Source organism: Centrocercus urophasianus, unplaced genomic scaffold (genome assembly GCF_019232065.1).
Source record: "Centrocercus urophasianus isolate 14NV4802_14NV808 unplaced genomic scaffold, USGS_Curo_1.0 seq_13, whole genome shotgun sequence".
Classification (NCBI taxonomy): domain Eukaryota; kingdom Metazoa; phylum Chordata; class Aves; order Galliformes; family Phasianidae; genus Centrocercus; species Centrocercus urophasianus.
Genome location: NW_024884475.1, coordinates 27,253,501 through 27,274,430, shown reverse-complemented (window position 1 = coordinate 27,274,430; position 20,930 = coordinate 27,253,501). Strand labels below are relative to the sequence as shown.

Here is a 20,930-nt window from a genome sequence, read left to right as displayed (position 1 = left end):
AGTTATTTGGTTCTTTGCATACATAAGTTAGCATTTAGACAGCCTACTCACATGAATGGATTTGTAGGTTTAGATTTGGCTCACAAAAAATTGTTGTCCTAACATATTTTTATGACTTGGTGAAGTACTGAAATACTACTTTGAAAAGCACTCCTTCCAAAGCCTGGGTTTGGTGTTTTTTTTCAGCTCCCCTTCTATCTAAAAAGAAGGTAGGGATTTGGGGCATAATTTTTCTGAAGAGAAGTTTTTTCAGAAAACAACATAATCCCTCTATTTTATATAAAGAGCATCTCTGAAGTGAAAAGAATTCATGTAAGACAGAAGTGAAAATCCTGAACAGCATTTAGAGGGAAATAAAGCCTTTAAAGGATCTTCTCTATTTCAGTTCTTAATGGCTACTAATTAGTAAGGGTAAGCAATTCTTTCTTTACTATTTTTATATAAATTCACGATCTTCTACTTTTTGCAAAGCATCAGGTCTGTCAATTTATCATTTGTTTCGGAAATATTTTCCAGGGTATCTTCAATTTTTCTCCCATGAGATTTCTGTAGCAACAAAAAATAGTACCTGGTATTTTACTACTGATTTAGTTGCATTGTTATTTGGGACACCAGACCATGTAACAGAAATAAGGAGGACATGTAAAAGGCACTGTGTTCACAATGCAGTGTAAAATATTCTGAACTTCTTGCAAGTGTTCTTCATATTTTGTAATTGCCAGCAACTTTGTACATCAGTTCAAACAATACATCCAGATTTCTGCTTGCAAAAGAGTACTTCTCTTGTTTGTTTGTTTCATTTAAATATTAACTTCCATGCTGTCAGTTCTGAAATGACGAAGATGGATTAGCAGCTTATCCAAAGCATCAGTCAGGCCTTGTAGTAAACACTTTCAAGAGGAACAATGTTGGTAGAAAGCTTTTGAAATTTCAGTCCACAAGTAAAATATCAATTAAAGGTTTAAAAGACTTGATTGTTTACATAAATTAACATTCACTTGTCCTTTCACGTGCAAGAAATTTATCGCTTTCATTTGCACTTTCAGGTTCATCCATTTCTTCCACAGGGTTCTTTTCTTGCAACCCACTATTTTCCGAACAAGAATCTTCATCTCCATCACTGTGATGACCTTCAAGACTGTGCCTGATGCCATAAGTAAAATAAATAATGAAGCCTTTCAAAAGGAAAAGGGGAAAAAAAAAAAAAAAGAAAAAGTTAATAAAGTTAAGTTGCCTAAAGTTTTTAGGCAAGTAATGCATCAAAAAGTCATTATTTTTTACTGTCTGGCTGAGCAAATTTTCCAAAGCCAGGTATTAAAATGATAGCTCAACCTTCAGGTCTTCCCTCTTTGTACAGGAAACGGAGGTGCTAAATTCCAATGCATCATTTTTGCATAACTGGTTGTTCTAACAGAATCACAGAATTATAAAAAGATTTCAGCACATATTTAGCTAAGTAGACAAGAAATAAATGTATGGTAACTTACTGGAATTAGTTCTACAACTTTGATTCTTCCTATTACCTCTATTTTTACTATTTTTACAGTTTTGGCCATGCATACATATCCCTTCTAAAGCGTGATTTACTTTTTTAACTAGAAATACTAGACGATTTTACTAAAACATAGACTTTTGTTCCAACGTTTAAAGGCAAATTATCTAAGACAGGATTCATCAGTCCTAACAAAGGAGGAGATTTAAATGAGCAGATGTACTTACCAAGTGCCATCCAGATGCTAAACCTGATCCAAGTGTCTGCACTTAATTGTACCATTAGATAAATATTTACCAGGATACTGAGTGATGGTAAAAATGGCAATAATGGAACCTAGAGGGAAATATTTAAAATATTCATAATATTAAATATCATTTCTTGCATATATCAACTACTTATGTCATACTTGAGTTATACAACATGAGCTAGGGGTGACAAATCTCACTAAAAAAGAATTGCAACATTTTCTTACTGAAGTATATTAAAATTTTCTTTTTCAGTATTTAATGATGAATTTCTACATATCTTAAACATTTAAAGTAATTTATGTTTAAAATATGTTCTCTAAAGCTGTGAAGACAATCTTTCAACGCATACTAATGAAGTCCTGAACGTACAGCTGAAAAGTATTATTTCCATCTTTATAGATGTATCCCTTTTTTTCCAAATTGACTCCTTATTTCCATCAAATTCTTTTATTTTCATCACCGTGATTCACTGTTTCCACTATGTAGTTCCTTAACTAACTGAGCTTAGAACACGAGTGAAAGCTCAAAATGAAAGGCCATACTTCAGGGAGGTATGAATTGCACTGTGTTCCAAATCACTGCAAACAATGCAGATAATCTGACTATACACTAGTCAGTTTCTGAATTGTTTTCTAGTGTCTAAGTGTTCAAACTGAGGACTAAAATTGCTTGTGCCTTAACAGTGTGCACTCCAGGCATGTGTCTGAAAGAAAAGCTAGAAATCTGTGTTGTCAGACCCACTAGTTGTAACAGCAACACAACAGATATGCCCTTTTTGTATGGCCACAATTATATATGCATCACACATTCAACCTGTGGGCAGCAAAATCCTTTCCCTAGATCTGAGATCTGGATAAGATCTATACTTGACTGAGCATTGATGCTATGAGCATTCACTACCCTTGCAGTCACAACAAAACCCAAACTGTGATAATAGCAGTGCAGTAATGAAAGACTACCTGAAAAAAGGCTGTCTCTCTCTCTCTCCCTCTGCCCCTCTCCCACTTCCTAGAATATATCCAAACCTCCCATTAGAGCTATTATTTTATTCACCATAAAGGCCACTTTCTGCTGGTTCTGAGGCTGCCTTTGGATGAGCAGAATGGTAATTATGAAGAACACCACCAATGCAGCAAGAAGGCCAGTACTCCAGGGCTCCAAGTTAGCAATGAAATGAATCCCATATGTAGCGAGAGCACTCAAGCCACAAACCAAGAAAGCTGTGTGAAAAACAAAATGATGGAAATAGCATTGAAGAGGAGGTGACTTTTAAGAAGAATGATAGTGGAACTTCAGTATGAAATGCTATGAAAATGATCAAGTAATGGAAAATACACGAGATTGCAGATTAATTCCATCATGAAATATAAGAGCATTATCCAGAATGGTGCATTAATGATGACTGAGGAAAGGTATATTATTACTGAATGTTTAATTTTGTCTATAATAAAATTCCATTACTTACATTAATGTTGTATATTACTTACCTAACAGACCCACTAAACAGTTAACAGTAGTTGCAGTCTGTTCTGTAGGTAAACTGGATGGATTAATCAGAGTCTGAAGACTGAAGTGACTCTCCTGTATCATATTTATCTGTGACTCACTTACAGCAGATTCTCTTTCTGATGCAGCCAAGGCTATTTTTTCTGGAGAATATTTGGGTTGCTCATAGGTTAAACTGGGTTGGTACCTGTGCAAAAAAAAACAAGTGGTGTAATAATGAGGTTTACTCTGGGAATTGAAAGAATATGCCTCTAGGAATACATTTAAGTACTAAGTGCTTTGCAGTAGAGATTGAGAATTACCCAATATGTGAGAACATATGATTAGTCACTATCTTATATAAACAAATTATGGCAACTTTTTTGCCATGTTTGTTTGTTTGTCAGTAGTTTTTTAAGCTATATAAATGCACCAGTGGGTCAGATCAATTACCAGTCTTGCACAAATGTGGAGATCTGATGGTCAGCAGCAGGGAGAGGTTAAGGAATTATCTGCAGTGGCAAGTTCATTCTGCTTTGCTTCATGTAAGGGGTCTATTAACTGGTATAAACTGAAATTTTACATCTCTTGTTAGAATGTAAGTGTATTTTTAAAAATACATATTATAGATAAGTCAGTGTGGGATAAAATAGTCTTCTCTTAAGTGGAAATTATTGAAATATTGAATGAATTCAAGCTTTCAAGGCTATAGTATACAAGGCTATTAGCCTTGTATAAGTAACAAAGATTGGCTTTTTAAATTAAAAAGAACAGAATAAATATAGAAATGACCTACAGCTCTCAAGATATTGAAATCATTAAACTGTTTTACAAACAGAAGACATAACATAGTTCTACTGACAATTAATTATTATCTCAACTGATGAGAGCTGGTATTTGTACTGTCTTCTGGGCTACCAGATCTTGAAATGCTTTTCCGGTCTTACTGATTTCTGACAGGACATCACAAAGTGATTATTTTAGCACCTCCATCTTTCACATACAGTCACCACAATGTGATAGGCCCAAGGTACAGCATGGATTGTATTTGTATCAAAATATTATCTCCTGGAAAACAAAAGGTGTCTAGATTTCACATGAAGTTTTGATGTGACTAACTGCTATACTGATATAACAATATATCAGTGTTTATTTGACAGGTAAATGCTTCTCAGCAGTTATTTATATGAACACAGATAGCTCTCAAATGTTTAGTTATAAAGCAAAAAAACATCCACTGTAGGTGTGACTCCTGTTCAGGTAGTGAACAACACAGTGTAAACCACAGTAAAACAGAAAAGTTGTGTTTGACTCACCTAAGAATGAGGACACAGGTTGCCACAAGTGAATAAGCAAGAAGTGTGCCAATAGACATTATGTCCACTAAAGCCTTTAGGTCGAACAGAAATGCCATAATAGCTAGAAAAGAACAGAAAAGAAAATGCAAAATTTGTATGAGGCTTACATACTAAGTCAAGATTTTAAAGTCCGTCACCAGTGTAACTTCAAATTGTTCTACTGAGAACAATATGAGTGAAATCATAGTAATCCTTAAAAACACATTTGAAGTCATAGACAACATACCTAAACCTAATTTCCTACAGTTGGGAATCTCATTCAGATAGATAAGCACACTGCTGGGCCATACAGTCATGCTGCATAATCGAGCAATTTGTATTGGATTTATTTGGACAGAAGTACTTGCATATGTGGCTTGCTGAACAGGGGCCACAATAAAATACATCTTTGTAGAAAAGATTCTGATGCTGTGAAAGAATCTCATAAGAGTTAAGAGATGGCTCCCACTACAAAACAGAGGAACAATGATGTGACCCAGTAAGTATGTAAAATTTCCACTGATTTCAAAATAATCTCCATATAAATTTATGAAGTTGTCTGTAAGAAAACAGATGGGGTTTTTTTTGTGTTTTCTTTTTTTTGTGTGGGTTTTTTTTTTTTTTTTTAATTATCTTACTAAAACCTTCAAGTGGCCTTCAAAAAAGACAGCAAAATCTCACAAGAAATAATATTCATAAGATCACTGAAATAGAAATTTCCATGGTACTCTGAGTAATTATGGCAGACATTTCGTCTATAAAAACTAATGTCACCTTCATCTGGAGATTCTTTTGTGTCTATGCTGACACAACTATGCTCTCTTGCACACAGAGAACTCATTAGAGAAATTAGCACAATTAATTGAAATCAAGTGACACTAAGTGAAAGGCTAGCATTAATTGATACATGGTCAAAAATTCTTAAAGTATTTGCATTTGACTCACTTTATTGAGATATATAAATAATCTAAATATTTTATCTTTTTAATCATCACTAATCTTAAAATAAAAAAATAAAATGTAGCCTTTATATTACTGCACATGCATGCATACACAAACTTTTCTATATTCAGAAAGGCTTATATATAATATCTACTTTATAAATACTTTTAATATATGTGTAGACAGGTGTATCGGTGCACAAAAAAACACAGAAACACACATTCCCCTCTTTTTGGATTCTGACAAAAACATGACTTCAAAAAGCACGATTGCTGTGTTATGGAAGTTCTATTTCATCTGCTAGTGTCCTCTTCCAATGGAGGAAGGAAAATCATCCTGTCTTCTTAAGAGAGGGTGGATGTTCATAAATCCAAGAAGTCATTTATTGTAAGAAGTCATAACTTCATATCTGTAGCAAATTTCTGAATATCTCATGGCTTTAAATTCTCAAAATGTGTAGGTAAGCAAAGCTGAGAAAGAACAGAACCTGCAATAACCAAATATAAAGTAGCTATGTTTAATTTTAAGTTCTAGATTCAAAAGGCTACTTTGTAGCCAAGGTTGTTTTCTTATACACTAGATCAAACTGAAAAATTCTTGTAAGTTTCTGATTAAGAGAATTTAAAAAAAGCTTTTTCACCTCTCTTAATTCTACTCAAGTTCTATGTAATGATGGCAGGCAAATTTACAGTTAAGAACTGTAAATGGGCAGCTAAATATTTTTCAATGTGCAGTTTCAGAATCATGGTTAGGATATGTAAAAAAGTAAGTCACAGTAACAGCATGTGACAACTGACTCAGCTTTAGTCATGAGCTGGTAACTTTAATTGAGGCCAAGCACCAAACAGGCTAGCAGGATAAAGGTTAACATTTCTTAAAGCTATTCATACTAGGATACAAGGATACTAGGATACAAACAATCCATGCTAGGATTTAAGAGGAAAATCAGATAATATGACCTGTTGCACTTATTTTTAACTACCCTGGCAAAACCATTTATGACCACAAGTTATCAAATACGCATTTTTTTTTAAATAGATTAAGCTGTCTTCAGATAAATTATTCATACACCAAATTCCCCACGATGTCTAAAAGCAAGTCCACGTGGCTGCTGTTGCACAGCTAGTCAAGGCTGTACAGCTGTATCAGTTAGTTTACGCGTTAGGTAACATGGCTTTCTTTCTTTCTTTCCCACATAACTGCACTACCAAATTATTATAGAGGAAAAAGTCAGTAACATAAATTAAAAGTCAAAACAGAATGTTTCAGTCTTAGTTCTGAACTCACTTTAAATCAGTGTTAACCAGGTTGCTAAATTGTTATAAGCCATGTCTTTAATATTTTTGTTTTAAGGCATTTATTTGCCTTGAAGGTAAATACATCCAGTGCTTCCAGTTTCTTAGATAATCAGACATCCCTCCAAAATAACACAATGAAACTTGGGCAGTGCCACTTCAGGAAGTATAGACAAAAATGAAACAGCTGTGTGTTAAAAATTTCTCTTTGTAAAACTAATATAGCAGTTGGCAGCAGCTCCCAAAATGCTGTTTTGCTAAAATGTATGGGTGTGTATACATATATATATATACACACACAAATATATACATATATTTATATACATAAATAAATATATATATATATATATGCATAAACACATAACTTCCCGAGCACCCAGAAAAACACATACCCTTCAACTCTAACTTGGTAAGCTTGTACCAAAATAGAACTGGTTTTCTTTAGAAGACCGTGAAAATAAAATCTGTGCATGTATTTCACACAAAAGCTGATCCCACTGCAAATACAGATTTTTTTTTCTCATGTCCCATAATAAAAAACTTGATAACTGCTTTCCCATTACAGATGTGGTACATATATCTATGTTCATTGGACAAGAAAACCCTATGAGGAGAGGAGAGCCTAAGGGACTCAGATCAAGTAAGAAGCTTATTCACAGTACAAGAAGTTAATATTAAAAAAATAAATAAATAAATAAAATAACTTTGAATTCTGTGACATTAAAGACACTACCACCATCAGGATTGGTATGATTTAGAGTTCTTACACCTTTTGATTTAATTCCCATCTTACATGCACGGGAAGTTAACAAGCAGCCCTTTTTCAAAAATACAAATTACCATGCACGTGCACAGAGTGTTCAAATCTCAGTTTTAAGAAATATGGGCTTTGAGAGCTTACCAGAGATGACCCCTGCTGTCAAGGTGGCAAAAACTGGTGCCTGCCTCTTACTCACTTTGGCAAGAAAACTAAAGAGTAAACCATCGCGTGCCATGGCAAACAGAATTCGGGGCAAAGGGAACATAGAGCCGAGAAGACTAGAACAGAAAAATGTATAGTTCAAATACAGGTTATTAAAAGCACAGTGCTTTACTGGTAAACCCAACTACATGAAAAGAATGCTTGGAAGAGTTAATGGGTTCTGCTTCAGTTTTGGTTTAGGCTCTGTGTTGCTGCTCTCGGTTTTCTGTTTGATTGATAAGTGTTGTTCTATGCTTTGTCGATTATTTTGAACCTAAGCTTTGAAGGCTCTTGAGATTAGCAAGCAAATACAAAATCTGTGGTAAAGAAAAGTTTCACTAGTAGCCTACTTTACCTGGTGACAGTTATATTGGATCAGTGAAAAGCAAATCAATTTCCACATATGCAACACATTTAGCAGTGCACCTTTCTTTACAAGGATCAACTCTTAGTCTCACCTGCTACTGCACCAGACGATAGAGTAGCAACTAGTGGGGTCCTCGTTTTGGAATTGATTTGAGCTAGACATTTGAAAAGCAACCCATCCTTCGCCATAGCATAGATTACACGTGGCATTGGGAAAATGGATCCAAGAAGACTGAGAAAAAAGCGAACACATGCAACATAGCAAACACAGTTCATGCAGAGCTGTACCATGGAATAGATAAACAATGCTAATTAATGGCATGTACATAAACTTATGATCATAAGACAGCAGAGTTGTATCATGGAAAAGGTAAACAATGTTAATTACTGTCATGTACAGAATCTTATGATCATAAGACAAAATCAGAAAGCCCCATAGCCGAAGATACTACAGATCAGACAGAAATAGAAATGTCTTTTTTTTCCCATAAAGCTAATAGCTGTTTTTTTTTTGTTTGTATGTTTGTTTGATTATTTTTAATTTAGGAATTGGAATTTCTTCATTAGAGAGAATTCGGGTTAGCAAAATAACTCGTCATCACTGTAGTTCTTGGGTATTAGTGGACCAGGAACATATTCCAGGTCACACTAACTGCAGTTAAGCTTGAGTATTCTTCAAAAAAGTCTGTCAGTCAGCAGCAGCAATTCAATAGGTATTAGCAGCATCTTTTAGGCTTCGCATTTCCATGTGAGGCTGCTGATTAACAGTAATTCAAAGTAAGCACCAACAGTTACAGCTGAGCACATTGTCCCTTTCCATTAAAGCTCCTCAAGCCAAGCTTCACTGAGATTGTTTCCTTTATGGGAAGAGTAATTATTTTAGATTTGTTATTAGCAGCACACAGAAAGCTTTTAAACTTTAACTCAATTAGTCAATAACTCAAAGCTCTTTTTAAACAGGCTTCTTACATTAGATGGTTTCTTTCCCTCCAAATTAAATAATCATAATTACGAAAACAAAAAAACTTTGAAAGGACAAAAGGCAAATTCATAGCCAGTACAACCTTTGCAGCAGCATACTAGCATTTAACCAGCTGAATGGTTGCCTTAGGTACTTCAGGATGTCAACTAAACCACTTAAAGAAGGCTCAGATTTTACATACCACAGATGCTAAGTACCTCTGGTAATGCTCATGAGACACGAGCATTAAGGTTAGACAAACGTGAGATAATCTCATGCACATTAACTGATGTATAAATGTTCTTTTTGAGAATGAGTGTTTTCTAAATCAGGGCAACAGTTTATTCTTCAAATAAGGATACTATTAAAATCCACAACTGAATTTGTACTGTTCTGACTTTGTACAATGTATTAATCATACTTCTCTTTAAGTGGGTTCACACAAATAATGGAAATACTAATGGAAATGGACATCTTTACCCAAAAGACACAAGTTCACAACATAACATAATTAGCAGTAACTATATGAACTAAAAGTAATGATCTAAATTTTTTTTTGTTAATTATACCTCTAAACTGAAGAATATGATATATGATATGCTTTGATTTGCTCTAAACTGACACAAATCAATACATGAAAGATTAACCTCTCCAAACAAGGAAATATAACACTTCAAAATACACTGGAAACAGACCAGGAATTCAAATTTCTGAAATGATGTTTTACTCTCTTTGTTTTCCAGTATTAGTTTGCACTTATATAAAACTATTTATCAGTATAAAGGAAAATTTGAGTAGAACCCCCAAGTATGACAAGTAGATAGAAAAAAGCTATAATTTCAGAATGAACTGTACAAGTTATATTCTTCAGTCAGCCACATAAGCTTTTATGTCATTCTGAAACTATTTCCTTTTTCCGCCACCTTCTACATCAAAATATTCCCTTCCTTTAAATCATCATCTAGACCCTGTGTGACCATCTTCATCACACTGATGCTCACCAGAGTTATCTCAGAGTACTGTTAGTATTCCTGCTTAAGCAGGTATGCCTTTTTAATTTGTGGAATGTCAGCCCATACTAATATCATTGAAGCTCACTTGGATGATTCCTTAGCTACAAAACCTCAAGTAGAAGACTGGAATTGGCATTTTTCTATCCCTAAATTCAAGCACTAAGCAATATTCTATTCTATGAAAGTATTTGCACATTACAACTAGGCTGTGATATATTTGAACACACGCTTATATATTGTATGCTTTCCCTGATCTTCTTAATTAAAATAACAGGTTACATTCACAGTTTTATAGCAGAAAATAAATTACCCTATTCCCATAGCTAGAATCTACATCTCAAATAATCCTACAAAAATCACAGGAGGGAATGATATCAGAAAACAGATTGGCTATTGAAGAAAAACAGGCAATGAAGATGATAAGGGAAGCTAGGTATTTGTCTTATCAATTTTGCCTGCAAATACACAGAGTTTGTAAATTTGTTGATTGATTGAGAATGGCGTGCAAGACAGGACAAAGGCAGTGAAGTATATTTCATCAGTTAACAGAGGTAACTTGCAGGTCATGTGTCTAAAAATACTTATTTTAATAAATAATTTTTGGATAAAAAGTCAAAGAGGTAGAATTCAGTAACAGTAAAGCTTAAACAGAAACATTAACTATTGAAAATATTGTGAAGAAAATCTTAAGACTAAAACATGCTTCTAATATTAATGCTAATCCTCTTCATGAAGTTAGCCTTCTAAACAAACCCTTTAATTTATTTTTAAATGTCTTGTAATATCCATCAGCTTTTGCAAAGCATATCAAAGTCTTTACCTTGTAGACAAAGCACAGAGGGATCCCACTGCTACAACATATTTTGCAGGACCCCATCCAACATATGCAAATGCTACTGGCAGAGGACTTTTCTCATCTAGCAGATAATATGGCATCATAAGAGTCAGTGCAGCTGAAACTCCAAAATAGGCCATGAAGCAAACGAGCAAGGACACCACAATTCCAATGGGTATGGCTTTCTGAGGATTCTTGACCTCTTCCCCTGAAAATAAAAGAAAGAAAACAAAACAAAACAAAACACACACACCAAAAACTGTTATTAGTACATTCATCTTTACAAGATATTATGACAGACAAATGAATATGTTTGAAAACATAAACCCTCAGAATCATATCTACAGAATAAATTTTAAAATCTGCACAAATTAAGATCAGTTATTTTTGTTGCCAGAAATGGCTTAAAAAAAAATAATGTATAATTAATGGACATAAAATATATTCTATATTTAGAATTGTCAAAAACAATAATTTCTAGTTATTTTCCTATAATTTATACATTCTAAGTACTCAAATCATATCATCCATATGTAATTTAGAAGTGATATCAGAAAACTCTTAAAAATTTGCCCCCCCCCCAAAAGCTATCATACACACACATATAAATACTATACCAGTTGTTGCAATGCAGTCAAATCCTACAAAAGCATAAAAACAGGTTGCAGCACCAGCCAGTGTTCCTGTGAAACCATATGGCATAAAGCCACCACTCCCATATATACTTGTCACATTCTTGTAAGATGAAAAATTCCTGTAAATAATAAAAATAGAGCAGAAAAACACATTATTTTTTATTACTGGTAGGTCAAACATATTCATCTTTCTCCCTTGCACTTTACATTACAGCATGAGAAGACACATCCATGTGAAAACTTGTAAGACAAAAATAACAGCAAATGGAATCATACTTGAATCTAATAATTATCATCTTACCCATTTTGCTGTTTGTGGCAGGGCATTAAAATTTCTAATGGTGTAAGAAACACTCGTTGTCGTACTCACCCACTGCAATTAATTCGTGGCTTAAGGATTAGAAGCCAGTAACTTCTCAAATGGCCACAAATCAAAGTCTTAAAATATGACAGCACTTTTTTGGGGGGGAAAATATAAATGAAAAAATAAAAACACTTTCTAAGGGAATAAGAAGTTTATCATTCCCAACAACCAAGCTATCTGTCAATAGATTACCTGCAATAGTACAAAAGCATGTATAACATAGAACTGCTTAGAATATGAGACATTTTTTAAAAGTAATTTAAAAATAATTTTAAGAGTAATTACTCTGTTATTGCAGAAAGGTTTATGAGATATTCTTCACTTATTCTCCAGTTGTCAACATCTCCTTTCACAAAACCAGAAATCATAACAAAGAGTAGGACCAAGATGTTAATAGCCGTGAAAATTTTATTCACCCATGCAGATTCTTTTACTCCAAATGATAACAAACCTATAAAACAAAAACAATGTTTAAACATGAACTGTCATGTACAGTAAAAAAAGTTATTTTCAAGAAGATATATTTGTCAGTACAATTAATAATATTAAAAAAAAACAGCAATAGATTTTATACTTTTAGCACAAATTTAGTAAACTGACAGCCTGGCAACAGATGAGTGTATTGGAAACCATAAAACTGCAACCTTCTTTCACTGTACTCCTGAAGTATTTACAAGTATTTTGAGCAATTGTTAATGCTTTTCTGGGATTCTAGTTCACATCTCTATATTATGCAATGGAAAAAGCTAATTAACAAATCCTTTAGAATAAATGCATGCCTCCAGTTCGTATGCATCTCTGATTTACAGAGATACTATTAAAAAAGTATAATACAAAATATGCTTGCCTTGAGTTCCAGACTAGTCCATTTAAATGATAGGAAAGTTATTTCATCAGGATCTGATTGTCCAACAACTGTGAGCATACTAAGATTTTAATGGAATAACAGCTAGAAAGCAGATCAGGAGAAAATGAATAGAGTGGGAAAGTCTCTCTGGCTTCTCTAATTGCCACTAACATCACATACATGCTTTCCCTCATTAATTAGAGATTAACACAGAAAATTATAAGCCTCTCAAGATAAAGTCTAAAAAATTTCTGACTCTGCTAATGAGATGCTTTCTATCTCATCACAGCACAGAAGTTATCATAGAAGCTGCTCAAGTTTTCTGCATCAGTGTTATTTTGGCTACAATTTCTGGAGGTATGGGTGTTGAGTCACCTTGGGAATCTGTACACTGCAATGTAACTCAGCATAGATGCATTTTAAATCTAAATGAATTTTGTCTTTTAAGTAACATAGTTCTCAAATGCTTTCCAGTTAGAGACTTAAGCAATTCCTCCTTTTTTTTTTTTTTTTTTTTTTTTTTTTTTATCTTTTTACTCTTTTCTTCTCATAAATCAAACAAAACCAAAAACCAGATGAAAGAAATTAACTGAAGATACAAGTACAACCACAAATTAAGGCTTCCTATGTTACTCTACTACTCCTCTTTCCTGTACAGGGACTTATTAAAAGCTTAAGGTCCCTTTTAGCTTTTAAAAGCTAAAGATGCACTGGTCACTCATTGTAGCATCAGGAGCTCAACAGAAATGTTTTCCCCAATAATGAGTCCAAAAACACTTGCAGCAGAATAAGAGGGTAAGTATTTACATACACATCAGTTCAACTTTCTAGAGAAGAAAAACTCTTGCTTTTATGAGATCTAAAGAGAGTCTGAACACAACTAATATTTGGGATGTGTAAAAGCTCTAGCGAACAATTTTAGTTGAAAAATGAAGTGCTTTGTTTAAAACAAACTATACACTTTAAAACACACATAGCATTTTCTTCATTTAACTTATAGAACATTTACTTTTGGAAAGCAAATGAAAACATGCAAAAAAGTTGCAGTATTTTGGAAATTTCTGATGCCTCAGAAAGTGTATACTTGATATCAGTTCTTATAATTCAAAAATATGACAGAAGATTTTCCTGTATCAATGTGTATCATCGGTTTTATAACACCTACCAATAAGTGATTATTTTATGTTTCATCTTCAAGGAAAGGAGAGTATGCATAATTTTTTTTTTTTTTCATACAAATTTAATTCCCAGAGTCATTTTGTCAATGCATAAATGTTGATCTAAACTGCTCAGATACTATTACTCATTTCTGATATAACACAAATTACAGCTTGGTATTTTTTTGTTTTTGACTATAAGAAGCACTCTGACATTTCAACCATCATAAACGAGATATTTGTCTTTTACCTGACAAGAGCAATATAAGGAATACAGCAAAGAAGTCAGGATACTCTGCCAGACCAGGATAATTCATTTTGAAGTATGTTCTGAAGAAGTGACCAATCTGTTTCCCAAGAAGTTCATCAAAGGTGCCACTCCAGGCTCTTGCTACACTCGATGTACCTTTATAAAATACATGCATATTTACAGTTTTGCATGAATGCAATGAGATACAGTTACCTCTATTGAAAAGGAAATAAAACTAAACATGCTGCTACTTTTAAGCAGAGATTTAAACATCATAGATTTCCACCTGGTTAAATGACAGCATACTGTTCTACAACCAAAATATACAAATCTGTATTTAATTTGTTCCCAAAATATTGCAAAAAATATTTCTATATCATTTATATTTTATGTCCTTTTGGAAGACACTTACTTCAAAAGTCAAAATATTCTGTGTATGTTAAACAATACAAAACAATGGTTTAATAAATAACATGAAGGAAAGATTGTCTACCAGGAAGTAAAGCAAAAAAACACTAGGAAGATATATATATTACTAGAGTTGGTATTTAAGACTAACGCTCTCCTCTGGTAAAGAATGTATGTGACTACAGCTAAATAAAACCTTATTCTTACCACTTTCCTACTAGGAATGCACTACAAAACAACATTCAGGTCTATTGATTTTGAACAGATTTGGGCAACAGTCCTGTAATTAGGTAGACATATACAGATAGGTATGCTTATACACCATAGAGAGGAACATGTACTTCTGGTACAAAACACATTTAAATCAAATTTGTCATCTTTGCCAAAGCACTGACGCAGCTCTTTTAACATCTCCCACATAAGAACTGTTATTATTCAGACCTGGTCAACTTTGTGTTTTATGAGATCGCAACACAGAACATTTAATTAGTATGAGATAACAGTAACAAGTTAGGAACTAAGCATCATGACTTTCTTAAAGGGAAATACTAATGGGAGCGGACTCAGCTAAATGTTTCTGCTGTGCTTTCTACTGACATTATTCTTGCTGATCAATACAGCAGTAAAATCATGTTTACTCTTGTTCATCATCACTTCGACACATCTTGCAAAAACTCTATTTATGAAGGAAGTAACTTAATCAAATGACCTTGGTTATTTGATCCAGCAGGACTGAAAAGCAAGAGTAGCGAAGTGCAGAGACACAAAGAAACAAATCCCTTTCTGATATTTGCTTTCTCAGAAAGCCTCAGTTCCCATGTTTGCTCTTAGGCTTACCTATAACATAGGATAAAATGAGATTCCAACCAGTGATAAAGGCCCACAGTTCACCAACAGCTACGTAAGTATACAAATATGCTGAACCAGTCTTGGGAACACGAGCACCAAACTCAGCATAGCAGAGACCCGCCATCACAGATGCCAGGGCAGCAATGAGGAAGGAAACAACAATGCTAGGTCCAGAATTAGATTTGGCAACTTCTCCAGCAAGGACATAGACACCAGCACCAAGGGTACTTCCAACTCCCAGTGCTATAAGGTCCAGCGTAGATAAGCATCGGCACAACGAGTCCTCAAGACCTTCCCCCTTGACATTCTTCTTACGCACCAGGCACCGAACAAAGGTCAAAGCTGGTCCACAGGGCAACATGGTGGATGGAGAGCTCTGAAACAAAATAAATTATTGCAGTGCATAGCAGGTAGAACGTAACCGTGCAAAACAGCTAAATAAATGCATTTACATGAAGAACTGAAGAACTTTAATTGCACCTATGAATATATTTACACTCCTCTATGATGATGAACAAGCATGCGCTTTTCCCCCACAAGTCATCTGAGGGATTCAGTTATATTTAGCACTTATTTCTCCAGGGGAAAAGAAATAGTTTTGGTTTACTATACTGCTGTAGTAAAAAGAAGAAATTGCTTCTCTTTATCTGTTGATGGCTTCTTCTTAATCATTTCTAAAACAGCACCAGAACAGACGTCTATTAACTCACACATCATTAGGATTTTCGAGATAAGAATCAACATGAACATGAATACAGATTTTAAAGATGTAACACTACAATATCAAGACTATAAACACAAAAAGCTTTAAAATACAGCATTCTGACGCAGTCAATGCAATGTCCTTTAGGATATTCCCTTTTGGATTCAAATAATATGGCTTTTGCCCCTAGAATTCACTTTGGTAAAAACTGCTTGAAAGATTAAAGCATTGTTTCTACTCCCTCTCACATCATCTAAGTTTCCCAGAACCAATTATTTTTAAGAGATGTATATATAACTCTCCCTGGTAAGCTTCTAACAAGAACAGATAGGTAAGGAGAGTTTGGTAAGAATTAAGTGAAGCTATCTGCAATTTCCTGAGACTTGTTGCAATCCATATCATGATTATCTACGTTGTGCTCATGATTTGTTTAGTGCAACCCTCCTAAGTGCAGGAACTGTTTTTCATTTAGACAAGTGTATTCTGCTCATATATTCCTCCATATCTGTATCAGTCTTCTGAATCAGTAATAGGCATTTCTACTCATCACTAACAGCAATGATTTTCCATCAAGAGGGATGTCTTACTATGGCAGTATTTGCTCCTGGAACAAGAATTCAGAGGCAAAAAAATGCCATTCCGAATGACTGCCTGAAAAAAAAAAAACACCCTTGGATATTAAGGAGAGAGAAATCTGAGCAGAAACATTTTCCTCCTCTTCCTGTAACTCCCCCAGGTACACTGTCATGCTGCTTTAGTCTTTAAAGAGACTCATTAAGTCTCCACTCAACTTTCAGAGGAAAGGAAGTTGGAATTATAGTGAACAGACCTGAATAGCCCAGGCAGATATTTAATGCTCATTAGAAAGGTGATGGCTGTCCCAGGACTGAGCAAAGGAGGTGTGTCAGGCAAGGTTTTTTTGCTGTTTTAGTTTGGGTTGTTTGTTTTGTTGGTTTTTTTTTTTGAGTGATCTTTTTTCCCCCTGAAATAGATTGTTGATATTTCATTAACGGGAAAAGCTATTCTGGCAGACTTTGTTCTCTGAACATTAAACAATTTCCAAGGCTTTCGTTGTTCAAATGGATCTCAGATTACTCCATTCCTTTGCACTTCACAATAAACCCTGAAGACTGTAAAGTCATCTATCACAGTGGCCAGCTGGGTGCCATTATGGTTTTCTCTGCTGAGAGGCAATCTTTCTGAAAAAATATGTTTGTGGGGTTTTTTTTCTGCTTCTACTTTCTCTGATTCCCGTGGAAGGAGCAGGGGGTGAACTAGGTGATCTCCAGAGGTCCCTTCCAAATCCTATGATTCTTTGTTTCTGAACTTTGTCGACCACAAATCAGTGAGGTGAAACACCTCTTCCGACTCCAACCCACCCTTTAGTCTTCTTTGAAACTGCAGCATGAGCAAAGAAAAGGTAGAAGACACAAACTTCATAGAGACAAAAAAACCCTTCACACACAAAAGATAATATTTTAGGTATATCTGTCCTTTCTTAGCCTTGAAAAACACATATCCTAGATGACCACTGCAATTCTGAATGCTTTACACTGGTTCCTAACTATTTATGTATGGAAAATGAATGTCTGGCTGCTACTTCACAACTTCTGTTGCTGTGCCCCACATACAGAGATCCACCTCAGACATGGCCTCATTTGGATTTGGATGAGACATTGGAAGAGTCCTGTCCAGATCACTTCATACTTGATAGGAAAAACTGATGAGGTTATTTGGTCTCCCCACCAGCCTAAATGGCACAGGTGGTAACAAAGTACCTTCAGAAATCACTGGCAAGTGATTCATCTAAGGTGTCTCCTGTAAGGATATACATTACCCACTTTGGAAGAATAACCTGGGCCCCTAAGGACATATGCTACTGAACAAGCACATCTCACCACAGCACCACAGCTAAAAACACCTCATGCTCAGCCACTAAGCCACAGAAGAAGCAAAAAGGCAATGGCTGGGAGGGCCTTTTGGTGGCAGCATTGTCCTGGACAACCTCACACTGTCTGCAGCCAGGCTCAGAAAGGGCCTTAGTCCTGCTGCACTGAAAACATGTTGGAGCCTCTGCAACTTCTTTACCCCTGCTGCCACCAACTCCAGCCGGGTCCCTCAGGCCTGTCTCCACAAAGCTGAGCAGCTCTGACTTTTCTCAGAGGCTTTCTCACACCTTCAGCTTGATGCTTACAGGCATTTATCTCTAGTAAGACACCTAGTAAGGCTAGAAGCAGATCCAGTCAATTTCTTCTCCTGTTCAAATCTGTGCCAGGCCTGCTTTACAGAGACATTTGTCACAAACAAACATCTTGAAGTCCATTCGTCACTGACCTTGGCAAGATGCCTTTGTTTGAAGCAAACTGAGATGGCAGCTCCTGACTCTGCTCACTCTGGGTCACTGCATTCCTGAAACCTTTCCTGGATTAAGTTTTTCTTTTGCTATAGATTACTCTGTAACACAGAAAATGTCTTCAACAGTCCTCTGAAAAAAGGAGGCCCCAGTTCAACTGCCTGAGATTTGAAAATCAATGCTCGGTCCATATTCAAGCGTCTCCCTTCCCCAAATGCATTCCTAGAAGGAAGTCCACAGCTGTTCATGTCACAGCTTAGAGTTTTTCCCTTTCAACTGCACTACAACAAAGAGATCAACAGGACAGGGGGACCTTGTTTTGACAGGAAGGGAAATTGGATAGACCTAACACAAGGGAAAAAATGGAAAGCTTCTTCATGTCTCATGGACACAGGCAGTACTTGTTGGAGTACCTGAATAACCACAGATTCTTATCCTATCCCCTTCACTCTTTATTATCTTGTTGGTTTCTCTCTACAGTAGCTGCTGACAGAATCTGCTTCTTAATTTCAGTCTTTCCTGATCACAGAACTCCTGGCTGTAAAGCAGACAATTTACCTTATCACTTCTCATCTGAGTGCAATCCCAAGCAGATGAGTTCAGTCTTACAATTCATACCTGGTATGAATTCAGTTGGACAGACAGATGATCAGGAACATTTAGCAGCCATCTGGTGCTAGGCTCTTCTAGCAGCACAAGTTTGGTCTAAAAAAACTTTTATCTACAAACAGTGCAAGGGGCAAAGTCTCCATTTGGAAAGTTTCCGTTAGTCTTTAAAACTGCACTGGATACTTCACAGTCTGCAAAGCCTACACAAACTATCAGCTTTCTACTCCAAAACAAAACACAAATAGATGAATAACAACAGAGTATAAAAGTAACTGCTGTATAAGGTCAGTGTGTGCTGTACCAAACTTTCATTCAAAAGTAACATCTTAATTACTTTAAATAAGTGATTTAAATCAGTACATATCAAATCCAAGCTTCAGATGGAAAAAAAAAAAAAAGCTTTTGATTAAATTACCACTGCACTACTGCTGCAAACCAATATTTTGTACAAAAATTTCCATTAAAGGTTCTAATTAAAAAGGTAAACATTCTCCTACAAACAAGTATTATAAATCCATATAATACCTCTGAAAGTTGTTAGACTGTTACGTATATTTAAAGATTCCTTAAGCAAAAGTAATTTAAAGACGATTTACTTCTAATTTATATTGTTAATCTTCTATTATATACTATAACATAAGTGGTCCAGTAAGGTCCATAAGGTCCAGTAGTTAACACTTTAAACAGCACATAAACGATGAAGCAAATATCCTAGCATGTTTGTAACATTCTCAAAATGCAGAAATATAAATACACAGATTAATTCAGAATCTTTCTTCAGCCTCAGTTTCCTGCAAAAACCTGTAAGCTGTACCAGTTGTATTCCATCTGTAGAATTTAGCAGAAAAAATTGTTTGCAACATTTATTGTTGCAAGACCCTATTCAAAGTTGCAGTGTTGCATTGATCAGATCCAGTGTAATAAAATACGAAAGTAAGAAAAGTCAAAAAGTATGTGTACACTCTATTCATGATTCTACTGCAGCTGCAACTTTTTGATGTCATAAAAGTTGACTTTGTGCCCAAAACAATAAAAGAATTTATATTGTCTTTGAATATTTAAAGTAGTCTATCTAAATAATTCATAAGGCCCAAAAAATTGGGAAGCAGCACCTGTAACAGAATATGCATAAATAGAAAATGAAAAATTTATCATCCAAAACTAGGAACAGATTTCAGCCTGAGAAGGAAGACATAAATCACATATAAGACACTACTTTGCACTCAAAGACATAACAACAATGTAAAGTACACTAAATTTAATACCAAATAGCACAGGTATTGCTATTCAGAAAGCACATGTTAACAGGCAATGTTTTATATGATAAGCATATGATAAGCATGTTTTCAGATTGCTTCTTTGAGCATTACAAACCTTATACAGAGCAACTTCTGCTAGACAATTTTCTGCTTCTCTTTCCCAGTCCTGAACTTCTGTAGTCCTAAATACGTGATTTTACTGAAATATGTGATAAAGCAAACTAAATGTGGTGTGTGAGCTGCTGTGAAGGAGGTGGAGGCTCTGCAGCCCCAGGTGATTGGAGGCCGGGAGCTGGTGAGTGATTTGCCCAGTGCAGGCAGGGAGGGAGAAAGTCTCGCTGCTGTTCAGATGAACCATATCCACTTTCTCAAAATTGTAACATCATGAGGACGCTGCTTTCTCCACTGAAATAACACCTATCTTCCTACATACAAAGCACAATGGTTGCGAAGTCACCCCCCATTCATCCCCAGGGGACTCTTTTTAAATACCCTGAATGAAAAGAAAAATGGGGATGTGTTACTTTGTCCCCCACCGTGAAAAAAGCGTTGGCGTTT

The 20,930-nt window shown here is 35.2% G+C and overlaps 1 protein-coding gene across 3 annotated transcripts; it reads right to left on the bottom strand.

The window, feature by feature from the left end:
- Positions 1-275: 275 nt before the first annotated feature.
- SLC7A2 (solute carrier family 7 member 2) lies at positions 276-20,622 on the bottom strand. 3 transcript variants are annotated; one of them, XM_042812256.1, is made up of 12 exons: positions 20,488-20,622; positions 15,437-15,824; positions 14,192-14,347; positions 12,223-12,388; positions 11,556-11,692; positions 10,924-11,146; positions 8,222-8,361; positions 4,545-4,647; positions 3,231-3,436; positions 2,797-2,963; positions 1,720-1,828; positions 276-1,175 (listed from the first exon to the last, which is right to left on the bottom strand). In XM_042812256.1, exons 2-12 carry the CDS (start codon positions 15,807-15,809, stop codon positions 988-990), a joined length of 1,968 nt encoding a protein of 655 aa, XP_042668190.1. In that variant the 5' UTR covers positions 15,810-15,824; positions 20,488-20,622; the 3' UTR covers positions 276-987. The 3 variants fall into 3 exon arrangements, with proteins under 3 accessions (XP_042668190.1, XP_042668193.1, XP_042668191.1); XM_042812259.1 differs by lacking the exon at positions 8,222-8,361 and adding an exon at positions 7,704-7,840; XM_042812257.1 differs by lacking the exon at positions 20,488-20,622 and adding an exon at positions 19,123-19,202.
- Positions 20,623-20,930: the final 308 nt, after the last annotated feature.